The 14,466-nt window shown below is 42.9% G+C and overlaps 1 protein-coding gene across 3 annotated transcripts; it reads left to right on the top strand.

The window, feature by feature from the left end:
• Positions 1–1,835: 1,835 nt before the first annotated feature.
• Positions 1,836–12,561, top strand: fdxacb1 (ferredoxin-fold anticodon binding domain containing 1). 3 transcript variants are annotated; one of them, XM_067970756.1, is made up of 6 exons: positions 1,836–2,044; positions 2,670–2,858; positions 4,264–4,420; positions 6,970–7,173; positions 9,730–9,888; positions 11,193–12,561. In XM_067970756.1, the coding sequence occupies exons 2-6, from the start codon at positions 2,684–2,686 to the stop codon at positions 12,421–12,423; spliced, it is 1,926 nt and encodes a 641-aa protein (XP_067826857.1). In that variant the 5' UTR covers positions 1,836–2,044; positions 2,670–2,683; the 3' UTR covers positions 12,424–12,561. The 3 variants fall into 3 exon arrangements, with proteins under 3 accessions (XP_067826857.1, XP_067826858.1, XP_067826856.1); XM_067970757.1 differs by lacking the exon at positions 1,836–2,044 and adding an exon at positions 2,058–2,118; XM_067970755.1 differs by lacking the exon at positions 1,836–2,044 and adding an exon at positions 2,064–2,164.
• Positions 12,562–14,466: the final 1,905 nt, after the last annotated feature.

Raw genomic sequence — 14,466 nt, 5'->3', positions numbered from 1 at the left:
CTCCATCTAGACCTACCTCTACTCTCCATCCAGACCCACCCCTACTCTCCATCTATATCTACCTCTACTCTCCATCCAGACCCACCCCTACTCTCCATCTATATCTACCTCTACTCTCCATCCAGACCCACCCCTACTCTCCAGCCAGACCTGCCTCTGCTCTCCATCCAGACCCACCCTGCTCTCCATCCAGACCCATCCCTACTCTCCATCCAGACCCACCCTGCTCTCCATCCAGACCCACCCCTACTCTCCAGCCAGACCTGCCTCTGCTCTCCATCCAGACCCACCCTGCTCTTCATCTAGACCCACCCCTACTCTCCATCCAGACCCACCCCTATTCTCCATCCAGACCCATCCCTACTCTCCATCCAGACCCACCCTGCTCTCCATCCAGACCCACCCCTACTCTCCAGCCAGAGCTGCCACTGATCTCCATCCAGACCCACCCTGTTCTCCATTCAGATCCACCCGTACTCTCCATCCAGACCCACCCCTACTCTCCATCCATATCCGCCTCTGCTCTCCATCCAGACCCACCCCTATTCTCCATCCAGACCCACCCCTACTCTCCATCCATATCCGCCTCTGCTCTCCATCCAGACCCACCCTTATTCTCCATCCGCACCCACCCCTATTCTCCATCTAGACCCACCTCTGCTCTCCATCCACACCCACCCCTATTCTCCATCCAGACCCAACCTTCTCTCCATTTAGATCCACCCCTACTCTCCATCCAAACCCACCCCTACTCTCCATCCATATCTGCCTCTGCTCTCTATCCAGACCCACCCCTATTCTCCATCCAGATCCACCCTACTCTCCAACCAGACCCACCCCTGCTCACCATTCAGACCCACCTCTACTCTCCATCCAGACCCATCTACAGGATGCACTGCAGCAACTTGCCAAGGCTTCTTCGACAGCACCTCCCAAACCCGCGACCTCTACCACCTAGAAGGACAAGGGCAGCAGGCACATGGGAACAACACCACCTGCATGTTTCCCTCCAAGTCACACACCATTCTGACTTGGAAATATATCGCCGTTCGTTCATGGTCGCTGGGTCAAAATCCTGGAACTCCCTTCCTAACAGCACTGTGGGAGAACCTCCACTACACGGACTGCAGCGGTTCAAGAAGGCGGCTCACCATCACCTTCTCAAGGGCAATTAGGGATGGGCAATAAATGCTGGCCTTGCCAGCGATGCCCACATCCCACAAATGAATAATAAAAAACCCCTGCTCTCCATCCAGAATGTGGTTGTATGCTGCTTCCCTTTTGCCATGACGTGCCCTGTAGAGCGGTTCATTATTAGTTGAGCTTGCTTTCTTCCGCTGGCCTGGAGCACCTATTCTGATTATTTGAGGCGAGCATGATGGCAGCTCCCCTCTCCATTCAATGTTGCTGGTGTTTCCTTTGCTTTTCATCTTACCATTTTACCAACAAACGCAAATGCGGTGTGAATGAGGGCATTGAGATCACCTGCCCAATGACAGTGTCTATTGCTCATTTTTTTTTTACAAATCAAAAATGCAATTGGCCACATCTGGATTTCCAATTAGCCGCATGTGTCTAGTGGCGAACATATTGAACAATACCGCTTTAGTATGAGTACAGGCTTTATGGTTTGTAGGACAGAATGTATAGTTATATAGTGGTTGTGGTGTGGGTTACAGAGTTGAATGGATTGGGTAGTATCTGTGATAGTTGGGTAGTGGAGGCTGGTGGTAGGATGTGCAAAGAAATAAGCATGAGATGTGTGGTCGAGAGAGGAGCTAAATAAATGAGAGTTCAGATGCCAAATAAACAGGAGTGGGCTAGGCTTGAAAGAAAGAAATGGAAGAGTAAAGAACGAGAAGGAAGGAAATAAACGATTTGAAAGGAAGAGATGCAGCTGGAAATGAATAATCGAGCGGCTGGAAATAAATAAATGCGTTGGTTTGGAATTACATAACAAATAATGAGGAGAGAGGCGGCCTGGTTACAACCTGTCCTTTGCTCGCTGCACCACAAGCGGCTTGTGTCGCTGTTTTTCTAGCGGGTAAGTTGTTGGGGAAAGACCCTGGCGATGGTCGGGGCCCTGTTGCTGCCCTCGGTGCTCTAGGGCTCCCACAGGTGGGACGGGGCCGGCTCGGTAGTTGCGCTGCGGTCTGTCTGGAAGGTGCGGAGCTGCGCTTGGCCTCGGAGGTTTATTGAAAAAAAAATCACGCTGGTTTTTGGGTGAGGGAGACGCCGAGGCTGGGAGGGGGGGAAGTGTGGCTTCCCAGAGCTGTGCGGGGACAGAGTGGGAGGGGATGGAGGATGAGGCAAATTCTTCCTGGACTGGACCCATTGCACACAAAAAAACTCGCCCTATTATTCGGGGTTACACTAATGGGCAAGGTGGCATGATTGCAGTGTTGCACTGGGTGCAAGGAGGTGATCTCTTTGCTCATGAGGTGTAGAGGGGAGCCTGACACTGCATCTTACCATGTTACATGTTGACTGGGTGTGTGAAATGAAAGTACAACATCCACACAAAAAATAACAGAAAGAAATGATTGGAGAGTAAAGGTTCCATCACTGATCACAGACTCATTAATGATGGACACACCACTTGCAGCGTGTATGGCTTTTAATATATTACAGAAGGTATTTGAAATGTTCACCTGTTATTGTCTTTTCAGGCTGCTAATATACAATGAGGCGGGGAGGCAGCACCTTGCTTGTGGGCGAGGGGAATTTCTCCTTTTCTGCTACCCTGTGTGATCACGTGGATAGAGACACCCAGACCACTGCAACCTGCTTCGAAAGTGAAAAAGAAATAACTAAACACGGAAGTGCAATGAAAAATATTGCCCACTTGTTAGAAAAAGGTAAGGGGAGGTCGTGTTGGGGGAGGGGGCAGTTGTTTGGCGTGCAGTGAGAGTGACAACCAAAAGAAAAATTGCAAATACTGAAATCTGAAATTAAAAACTTCAAAAGTTCACAGCAGGTCATTCAGCATCTGAATGAGAACGATTGGTTTAATGTTTGGTAGCACCTTTCATCCAAATTAATTTTCAGAAAGTGATGATGCTTAGTAGATGAAAAGTAATATTGTAAGGTTTGAGATATTGATTTAGGACATCGACAAAGGAGTTACAGACAATACTGTAAGGCTTCAACACCAGAATTACTTTATGATGTAACTTCCAGTTCATGTCTTCAATAATTTTGGCCTCAGGACTGCCTAGCAACACTTGCTGTTTCGCTGCTAGTTTACACATAGTTAGGATTTGAGACATACTGTAAACAGTAATCAGTTTAACTTAAATGCTTTTGATGGATCTGATTACCACTTAAGATGACAAGACACTACTCTAAATTGTTTTAAAAGGAGATATCCAGTTGCAGCAAGATAGATTGGGAATTATGTTTGTACCTTGGGTTTTATTGTGATAACCTAATTTGATGCTTAAATTTTCCTATTTAAAATAATTCAACGACAAAAATCTCATGTAGTTCAGTCACGAACAGGAAGCATTACAGTTTGGTTGACGTGCCATTTAACTCTTATCTCACCCCAGGCATATTAAGGATTAATGGGTCACAAAGGGGATATATTAAAACATCTACTTTATTTCATCATTTAAACACAGTCAAACATAATGACAATGTAATGATCACAAAAAGGACAATAATTTCGATACAGAATTTAAAGCTCAGCATTTGCTGGATTTAATTTAAATAACATTGTTCAAAATTACAGTATCAGTCTTAGCACTGTTCAGTGTAACATAGTGTAATGCACCAGGATTCATAATTATTCAAACTTACCTAATTACATGAAGTTATACTGAATAAATAGAGAAAGAAAAAAGTTTCTTTGAAACTATTTGACATAGCTACAGTGAGCAATATGGTAGCCCTATAGCTGAACTTACTGGTGTGACTGTGAGCCCGTGACAGGTTGCAACTTATGGGAATAATGGGAAATCCTATCGAGGTGCCATGTAGAGGCATAACAGGGTATGGTAATATGACGTACCTGCTAATTTTAATATAATTATAGGTAGATTGTATATTGTAACTGTAGCTGGATTCAACATAAGATAGCATATCTCTAATGTACAGCTTTGAAGATTATAGTTTGTGCTTGGCAAACTTAGTCCTTTCCAGTTTATATGATAATGAAACGGGTATCGGCTATGCTCTAAACCTGTCACATAATGTACATGGGAGACAGGAACTGATTGCAGCAGCATATTAATGCAGCACGCCTTGACCATTATCCTTCAGGAGCAGAAGTTTACTTTCAAGTGGACTGTACCAACCTCCAGGAATGTCCATGCTTGAAAGGTAGGCTGTTTGACAGGATTATCTTCAATTTCCCTCATTGCGGCAAGAAGGCTGGGGTGAAAAAGAACAGAGACCTAATGGCTAAATTTTTTCTGAGGTGAGTTCAAGATGTGTATCAAAGTCTACAACATCCAGTGTTGGATTAAACATTTTTCTGCTTAGTGTCCAGTGATTGCACTGGGTGTTCCCAGGTTGGCTACATGGTTACAACCACAGTCATTATTTTAGTTCATCTGGAGCTATTAGCAACCTTAGTCACTTTTTTGTGTGTGTTTTTATTTAGATGTATGTTTTGTTGTTCTATATTTTCAGGCCATTTGTATCTTTCTGAAACTGAAACAGAGGCATGGAATACAAAAGCAAGGAAGTTATGCTGAACCTTTATAAAACACTGGTTTGACCTCAGCTGGAGTATTGTGTTCAATTCTGGGCACCACATTTTAGGAAGGATGTCAAGACCTTAGCGAGGGTGCAGAAGAGATTTTGCTAAAATGGTACCAAGGATGAGGGACTTCAGTTATGTGAAAAGACTGGAGAAGCTGGGTTGTTCTCCTTAGAGCAAAGAAGGTTTAGAGGAGATTTGATAGAGGTGTTCAAAATCGTGAATGGTTTTGACAGAGTAAATAAGGAGAAACTGTTTCCAGTGGCAGAGGGGTCAGCAACCAGAGGACACAGATTTAAGGTGATCGGCAAAAGAGCCAGAGGCGACATGAGGAAATAATTTTTTACGCAGCGAGTTGTAATGATCTGGAATGCACTGCCTGAAAGGGTGGTGGAAGCAAATTCAACAGTACCTTCCAAAAGGGAGCTGGATAAATACTTGAAGGGAAAAAAAATTACAGGGCTATGGGGAAAGAGCAGGGGATGGGACTAATTGGATAGCTCTTTCAAAGAGCCGGTATAGGCACGATGGGCCGAATGGCCTCCTCATATGCTGTGGTACTGTGTTTGCGATATGTATGGGGTGAAGGGGATGGGAAAGACAAGGGGACAGGCTAGGGCACAGTCACAGTGACAAACCTCTTCAAGGCTTCATTCACTCAACCAGTAAGAATAAGATGGGGCAGACCGTGTCAGTTTTTCCACTATCTGAAATGGATGCTAAATAACTTAGCTGAGAACTAACAACTTGCTTGCCTGAGTTAGATGAACTGGAGTGATGACCAAGCCTGCTATCTAAACCCATGACTTTCTAGTTCATAGCCTGCTTGTACCACCATGCCAGGCTCAGTTAACGTGACCTATAGGAGGTATCCATGATGGACAATGATAGTGTGGGTAATGGGGAAGTCATTCTGAGATTGCATCACTATGTACATTAGTTTGTGGGTGAACAATACTTGTAACTATACAAGTATACATTGGGAAGAGACTTAGATGGCAATCTCAGGACAGAAGACTAACCTGGAAGATGCATATTTGGAACTGAAGTATATATTGGGTAATTGGAGTTTTGCCCAAGTAAGATCATTAGAAAAAGACGAGAAAAGCTATGATCGGAGATAATGAATAGAGTAAGGGCTAATCTTACTGCTAGTGGCTGCCACGTTTCCTACATTACAACAGTGACTACACTTCAAAAGTACTTAATTGGCTGTAAAGCTCTTTGGGATGTCCTGACATCATGAAATGCTATAGAAATGCAAGTTATTTTTTCAGTAACACACACAGCATGAGGTCACATTTTTTCATGAATATATACTGACTGTCTGAGACTTGGTGCGTCTGTAATTCAAATGTAAGAGTTATGGTTTGCAACAATATTAATGCATGGTTAAATAACATCTAATTCTCTCTAGGCAACGTTCATTAATTATCAGCAAAAAGACCCTTGAACTGAAAAACAAATGTTTTTAAATTAAGATTTTTAGGTTTCCCGCTTCATTCCCATGCATGCACTTTGATAAATATGGAGTTTATTCATTAATGATAAGTCTATTTTTAATATGTATGCGTAGGAAATCGGCAGTCACTTCAAATCTTGATTACCGCCACAGTTGTTATTTTAGTGCAAAGTACACAAGCCACTGCAGACGAGATCCATGGCTTTAATATTCAGTTGAATGGACAGGTCATTCTGCCGATGAAAATACATTTTATTTGCAAAAGTCAATTAAGAGTTCAACTGAGAGCCATTTGGCGCAATGGCTAGTTTTGTTCTGCAAATGGTCTATTATGACAAAAGGAATGTACAATCAGGGAACAAATGAATTTAGGTCTGACACCAATTAGGTGGAAATGCAGACATTCCTGGGGGGGAGTTTTAACGCCTGGCCGGGAAGGGGAGGAGTGGGCAGGCCAGCCCTCTGGGAGCTGCAGTGGGAGGCCTGCTCCATGTTAACGGTCGGGCCTCAATAACATCCCGCCAGCCAGCTGAAACGGAGAGAGCTCACCGGCTTCCTTCCACAATCTTCAGGCTTTTAAAATCTAAGCTTCGCATCGCCAAATCACTCATTTACAGTGATACTTTTTTCAACTTTTTGTGCCGTCCTGAATTTTGGGCCTTGGCCTTTCACCTGCATTTCTGAATTTAAATAAAGTGATTCATGCTTGTTTAATGTAGCCTTTTGCTTCTCTTCAGTGTCCTCAGTTGAATGTTGTTCCATTTGCAGACAGCAGTAATGATATTATTCTGTCTTTTTTCAGTTGCACAGGTATTCTATCTTCAAAAGGTGATGTTTATGTTACCCTATGCAGGGGGCAGGGTGGGACCCCCGCTGATCAACCAATGCGAGAATGGCACAACAGCTGGCAAATAGTTGCCATGGCTGCAAGAGCAGGGTTAATTTTGAGTAAAGTTCATCCGTTTGACTGCACTCATTATTATGGCTACACAAGCACAGGATATAGGTAGGTGATTAACAGGCTAATACATTTAGTGTTCAGTGTCTTTTACAAGTACCTGTGTGTGAACATGGTTTTCTTAATCCTCATTATAATATCTGCTAAGTGAAGTGCAGGCACTTGATGAAATGTTACAGCCATTTTAATATCATAACATTCAATGCTGTAAATTACCTTTGGCGATATTAGCACAAACACTTAACTTTTAACATTCCATTGCCTACTATTTTAATGGGAGATGTCAACCCATTTATATGAAATGCTTCTATTATAATCCCCCCTCTTCTGCTTTACTTAGCACGCTTAGAAGTTCTTATTGGATGGTGTAAAATGGTGGTAGAATATATTGGATATCTGTATACCTTTCACAGCCCAAAGTGCTACGCAGCCAATTAATTACTTTTTAAAATACAGTCAGTGTTGTTTTTGTAGGCAAATATAGCAGCTATTCTGCATGTAGCAAGGTCCCACACAAAGCAATAAGATTAATGACCAGTTGAACAATTTTTTGATTGGATGATTTTTAGCCAGAACAACCTGCATTTTTTTTTTACAAAAAAAAAGTGCCTTGGGATCTTTAACATCCACCAGAACAGTCAGACAAAGCATTGGTTTAACATCTCATTCGGCAATGCTGCATTCCCTCAGCACTGTACTGAATCATAGAAAGTTACTACACAGAAGGAGGCCATTCGGCCCACCGTGTCCGTACTGGACGAGAAAGAGCTATCTAGCTTAATCCCACTTTCCAGCACTTGGTCCGTAGCCCTGTAGGTTACGGCACTTCAAGTGCACATCCCGGTACTTTTTAAATGAGTTGACGGTTTCTGCCTCTACCACCCTTTCAGGCAGTGAGTTCCAGACCCCCACCACCTTCTGAGTGAAAAAATTTCTCCTCAGTTCCCTTTTAATCCTTCTACCAATTACTTTAAATCTATGCCCGCTGGTCCCTTACCCCTTTGCGAAGGGGAATAGGTCCTCCCTATCCACTCCATCTAGTCCCATCATAATTTTATACACCTCAATTAAATCTCCCCTCAGCCTCCTTTGTTCCAAAGAAAATAACCCCAGCCTATCCAATCTTTCCTCATAGCTAAAATTCTCCAGTCCTGGCAACATCTTTGTAAATCTCCTCTGTACCCTCTCTAGTGCAATCACATTCTTCCTGTAATGTGCTGACCAGAACTGTATGCAGTACTCAAACTGTGGCCTAACCAATGTTTAATACAGTTCTAGTATAACCTCCCTGTTCTTATATTCTATGCCTCGGCTAATAAAGGAAAGTATCCCATATGCCTTTTTAACCACCTTATCTACCTATTCTGCTACCTTCAGCGATCTGTGGACATGCACTTCAAGATCAATTTGTTCCTCTACACCTCTCAGTATCCTCCCATTTATTGTGTACTCCCTAAACTTCTTTGCCCTCCCCATGCATTACTTCACACTTCTCTGGATTGAATTCCATTTGCCACTTTTTTGCCCACCTGACAGTCCATTGATATCTTCCTGCAGTGTACTGCTTTCCTCCTCACTATCAACCATGTGGCCAATTTTTTTTATCATCAGCAAACTTCTTGATCAAGCCCCCCACATTTAAGTCCAAATCATTAATCTATACCAGAAAAAGCAAGGGACCTAGTACTGAGCCTTGCGGGACCCCACTAGAAACAGCCTTCCAGATGCATAAACACCCATCAACCATTACCCTTTGTTTCCTGCCACTGAACCAATTTGGATCCAACTAGCCACTTTCCCTTGGATCCCATGGGCTTTTACTTTTTGGACCAGTCTGCCATATGGGACCTTGTCAAGAGCCTTGCTAAAATCCATGTACACTACACCAATCGCGTTACCCTCATCGACCCTTCTTGTTACCTCCTCAAAAAATTCAATCAAGTTAGTCAGACATGACCTTCCCTTAACAAATCCATGCTGACTGTCCTTGATTAACCCGTGCCTTTCTAAATGACGATTTATGCTGTCCCTCAAAACTAATTCCAATAATTTGCCCGCTTCCGAGATTAGAATGACTGGCCTATAATCACTCGATCTATCTCTTTCTCACTTTTTAAACAACGGTACAATGTTAGCAGTCCTCCAATCCTCCGGCACGACGCCTGTAGCCAGGGAGGATTGGAAAATGATGGTCAAAGCCTCCGCTATTTCCTCCCTTGCTTCTTTTAACAGCGTGGGATACATTTCATCTGGGCCTGGCGATTTATCTACTTTCAAAGATGCTAAACCCCTTAATACTTCCTCTTTCACTATGTTTATCCCATCCAATATTTCACACTCCTCCTTAACTACAATCTCTGCATTGTCCCCCTGTTTTGTGAAGACAGTCGCAAAGTATTCATTAAGAACCATACCCTAAATCAGCCTCGATCATGTAGTCAAATCCTCATGCACATATCTTCCTGATAATGTTGACTTTGAAGCTAAAGCTACCGTTTCATGTATCCACATACAGTCAAGAGAAGCAGATTTCTCAAATTGCTTTTACAGTTTTGGTTACTTTCCCTCTCTTGTAAAATGTGTTAAATTGAATTTTACTTTCAGGAGTCAAGATAAGCCCTTCCATGTTGATGGAGCTCTAACCCATGTGTTCACTAGAAGTTTGCCCTTCAGCCAGATAAAGCCAGTTGTTATGGAAACAACGATTGGGAGTGAACGCTGCTCCTTCCAGATTCCTGAGGAACTCGGTGAAAAGATAAACAGGTCAAGTCACAGAACTGCACATTGGAAAAATACAAATTTTGAGAAGCTGTTTAACTGTATTGTCTGTGTTTGTCTAAAATATTTACTGAGACAGTGACACAATAAGATAGAAGGAAAATACCAGTGGTGTGAAATCATGCTGTGCAATTTTAGTGTACAATATAAACGGATTAACTTTAAAATAGCACAGAGAGCAAATTCACCCGTAAGGTTGGAATTGCTCCCATTTGCAGTCAGAGGTGAAAAATTTTGCCCCAAGTATCCATCTGTTTATTCCCCCTTATTCTAAAATGTTCAACTAATTATTCACGTTAGATCTAAATAGAATAGGTACCTGGGAGATGTTGCACTTTCGGTGGGTTCAAAAGCTTCCATTAAGTTCATTCATTTCACCTGATTCCCCAAGAGGGCACTCTCACCTAACCAATGGCCTTTGTGAGTGACCCAATTAATGCCAAAGTTGGATAAGGGGGATCCTATTGTATACAGTATCATTGTAGGTACAGCACAGGAGGCAGGCATTCGGCCCATTGTGCCTGTGCTGGCTCTTTGAAAGAGCTTTCCAATTAGTCCCATTCCCAACTATTTCCCCATAACCCTATAAATTTTTTTCCCTTCGGGTGTCTTGTGGCTAACAGTACATAAAATGAACGATTTACTAAATTGCAGAAAATATTGATAAACTAGAGCAGAGGTGCTCAAACTTTTTCTGCCTCCCTTTGGTATTTCCTGTCCCATTCACGCCTCCCTCCTTTCTCCAAGAAACAGTATTTTGTAGTCCCTGAGAAGATGGCAGAGTTCAATCCTATTGGTTTCATAATCTGGCGGGGAAATTGAGAGAAGTACAACATGCTCACCCGCCTTCAGTCGGGTAGGGATTGTGTGCCTTAAACAGCTGACTGCTTCAAGGGTCTATACTTTCATGCAGCAGTGAGGAGATGCCACAGAAATGTCTATCACTTTAATTGCTGCAGCCTCGGATAGCCAGAGGAGGTGCAGAGGAGAGCTCAGCACAGCATAGTAACCCGTTACTATGCTGCTTCTGGTGCATAGTAACCCGTTACTATGCACCAGAAGCAGCTCTGATGGGTCCATTGTCCACTTCTAGAAATCAGTGGAGATCACCCCAAATTGCACCTCCTCTGGCTCTGCGAGGCTGCATTGGTAGTTCTCGTTCTTGTCCAGCTCAACCACCTCGCACCCCCTGATAACCTTGGCATGCCCCCTTCTTTGGGACTGTCTAAACTAGAGAAATATGTGCCTTTTACTACTGTTCTAAAGGAGATCTGTTTTAATCTTTGCAGGAATTTTCTTCAGAAAGGTTCAAACCACCCAGTAAATGTCATTAAAGAGTTGTTGAGAAAGCAGATTGCAGGTGCAGCGACTGTACATGAACTGGAGAACAACTTTCCTCTGCTGTCAAAGACTGGCCTTCAGTCTGATGACACCTACATAGGATCTGAGGTTTGTCAGGCCGAGCTTTATTGGGTTAGCTGTTCCAACTGTCAAGAGGACCAGTGGAGAAGCAGAGAGTGCGGACAGGTGACCAAGCCTCGATGCTGTGATGTTTCTGTGCCAATGTCTGATCCGAGCCGAGGGAACAAGACAGGGCAGAATGTGGACTGCTTTCCTTTAAAACAGGCTGGGATCCCTGATGCGAGCAAGGATTGCAGGAGGTGTTGTCTCCGGCCTACTCTGACAGGATACGTGTACAACATGTTGCAAAGACCAGACTTTAGAGCTGAAATAATCTATGTACTCAGCGGCACCGTTTTCAAGAAGTGCGTGATCACACCGCAAACTATGCCAGTATTCCACGAGATGGTTTTGGTTAGTGCTTTTAGTGATAAAAGACAGCCAGATTATTTCCGTCTGTTTATGAGCTCTGTGGAGAGTGCCATTTCTTTCCTCATAAAGTCAGCGTCAAGTACCACCTCCTCTGAAATCCACCAGATGGACACAGGCTTAAGATTGGTCATCTTTAAAGAGGAGGCCAGTGGAAAAAGTTGGAATATTTGTTTTAAAGATGTGGAACACCCAGACTGTACCAATCTAGCTGTTGGAAAATTGGTTCTCATTCCTCATAAACAGACCAATGGTGAGCTAAATATCTGTGTTACTTCAATAAACCTTGACCTGCTGTCCATGGTGTTTTATCACATAAATGATTGGAGGATGCTGTGGACATTCGATGAACGCTTCCTAAACCACAGTGGTACCTCAGAATTGAAACCTTTTTGTGGTTTCTCACTCTACCCGCCCTGCTATACACATGATGTCAGCTTCTGGGTTGATGCTAATAGGAAGCTGGATGAGTTGGAGCTCCATACGATTGTACGGAGAGTAAGCAGGGAGTCGGTGAGAGAAATGAGGCTGATCGACAGGTTCTGGCACGCTCAAACCAAACATATGAGCTACTGTTACAGGCTAACATACCAGTTATGTGACAAGGCACTGTCCTATCAACAAGCATTGGAAATGCAACTGCATCTCAGAGACGAACTACAGAAAAGCTTTCAAGTAACTCTTAGATAAGGAGCTATGGACCAGTGGTTGAAAGATTTATTTTTATCTTATGCAGTGCAGCATTGGCACTCACATATTTAGCTATTGATACCTATATGCTTCAGGAAAAATTGCACTTGAGCAAATAAACGTCAGTGTTTGCGATTATGCTTCTTCTTCCATAGTCTTAATTCATCAACTCAGATTTCTCTCGCCGCTGCCATCACTGGTGATGGACCTGTAACCACCAAAATTTCACCTTAGTGTTAAGTAATTTATAATGCTGTCCTGATGCAACTCAAATTTGGAAGAACAAACCTATAATTGTACTGCTGAATGTTTTTCACAGTTCAAGTGAACATTAGATTAAAAACTTCACACAATTCCTACTGACAACACTGCAAAGTAGGGAATTATTCTCCCCTGTACTGCAAGTGCCTCGCTTATTAACTGAATCAAATTATCTACTGTAATTTGATTTCTGTTTTAGGGCTGTGACCAATGAGCAGGGGGATCTATTGCAAAATAAAATAGCACAAGAATAGTTTCTTGTAAAGGGAATTTAAAGATTTCAATTGCATTTTATGCATAAAAGTAACACGGTATATGCATATAATGGATGGTATAGTGAGGAGAGAGGTTAGTAGAGATTTCTTTACGCAGAGATTGTACGAGCTTTGCCTTAGGGACTAATTGAAGCAGAGGCCATTGTATATTTTAACGAAAATGTAGATAAACGTTTGAAGCAAAGGAGGGTACACAGCAGTGGGATTAGTTTTGGATTGCTCCAGTGAAGAGCTGCACTGACATAATGGCCTCCTTCTGTGCTGTAAGCTTCTGTGCATTGCTACCATAGATTGTTCCTGTTTACTGTGTCATACATCACAAGATAGGTTCAGATGAAAGGAAGAAAGACTTGCATCCATGGAGCACCTCATCATGTCTCTCAGAACATATCAAAACACTTCACGTACAATGAATTACTTTCAAGTACAGTGACTGCTGATGTGTAGGTAAATGCAGCAGCCGATTTATGCACAGCGTGATTGCACAAACAGCAGTGAGATGAATAACTAAATAACCTGTTCATGGCGATGTTGGGTGAGAGAGGATTGTTGGTCAGCACAGCAGGAGAAGGCCCTGCTCTTTGAATAATGCAATGGGATTGTTAGAATCCACCCGTATCAATGGAACAGATAAATGGGAAATAAAAACAGAAAATGCTGAAAATACTCAGCAAGTCAGGCAGCATCTGTGGAGAAAGAAACAGAGTTAACGTTTCAGGTCGATGACCCTTCGTCAGATAAATGGGACCTCGGTTTAACATCTCAACCAAAAGATGGCACTCTGACAATGTTGCACTGCGGTATCGGTCGAGGGACGCCCTTTAGCTGATTTTCTCCCATTCCTCTAGCATTCCAACCCTACCGTCTTCACATAACAGCTTTAATGTCCATTTGAACAGGCAGACATCCAGCGTTCCTTTATAAATGTAAACAAGATTTTTTTTTTAGGTTGTCTTTCTTTTGAGATCAGTTGCAGGGTTTCAAATTTGGCAAAAAATATTTTTGGAGGGAAACTCTAAATTCCAAGGGATGTTGGCAATATTGTCATGGAGAACAATTTAAAGATCAGACTGGCCTGTCATTTCTTTCAAGAAACGCACGTTTGTCTTCGTGATTCAAGGACAACTTTTTGGATTGGTCTTCACATCATCCATTTACTTTCATTTGAAAATCTCGGGGGGTTGTAACTAATTTTTCCACCCATTTTTACCCCCTACATCCACGTCATTCTCCCTGATTGGGAAGATCGTCAGTCAGGAGGCCTGTGCAGATGATATCAATACTGCTCCTTGCTTGACCTGTCAGGGAGCAGTCAAACAGTTCCATTCCTGTTGCTCCCTTTATGTTCGGGGTTTCACAATGACCAAATCTGGACCCAGTGCTCTTTTCCCTCTGTAAAGCTCTGTTGGACATGTCTACATTAATAGCGCTATATAAATGCAAATTGTTGGGTTTAAATCCAGCCCAGAATAATGTCTGTTCCCTCTAAAGGATGTCATGGTCCTAA

The sequence above is a fragment of the Heptranchias perlo genome, chromosome 33 (assembly GCF_035084215.1).
Source record: "Heptranchias perlo isolate sHepPer1 chromosome 33, sHepPer1.hap1, whole genome shotgun sequence".
Taxonomy (NCBI): Eukaryota; Metazoa; Chordata; class Chondrichthyes; order Hexanchiformes; family Hexanchidae; genus Heptranchias; species Heptranchias perlo.
Note: the sequence above shows the minus strand (reverse complement) of the source record. Positions and strands in the feature narration are given on the sequence as shown.

Excerpts from the sequence above, each read along its gene's own strand:
- fdxacb1 (XM_067970756.1), top strand. The coding sequence starts at position 2,684 with ATGAGGCGGGGAGGCAGCACCTTGCTTGTGGGCGAGGGGAATTTCTCC. Across the intron at positions 4,421-6,969 it reads ATGGCTAAATTTTTTCTGAG|TTGCACAGGTATTCTATCTT; the intron begins GTGAGTTCAAGA and ends GTCTTTTTTCAG. Across the intron at positions 7,174-9,729 it reads TACACAAGCACAGGATATAG|GAGTCAAGATAAGCCCTTCC; the intron begins GTAGGTGATTAA and ends TTTTACTTTCAG.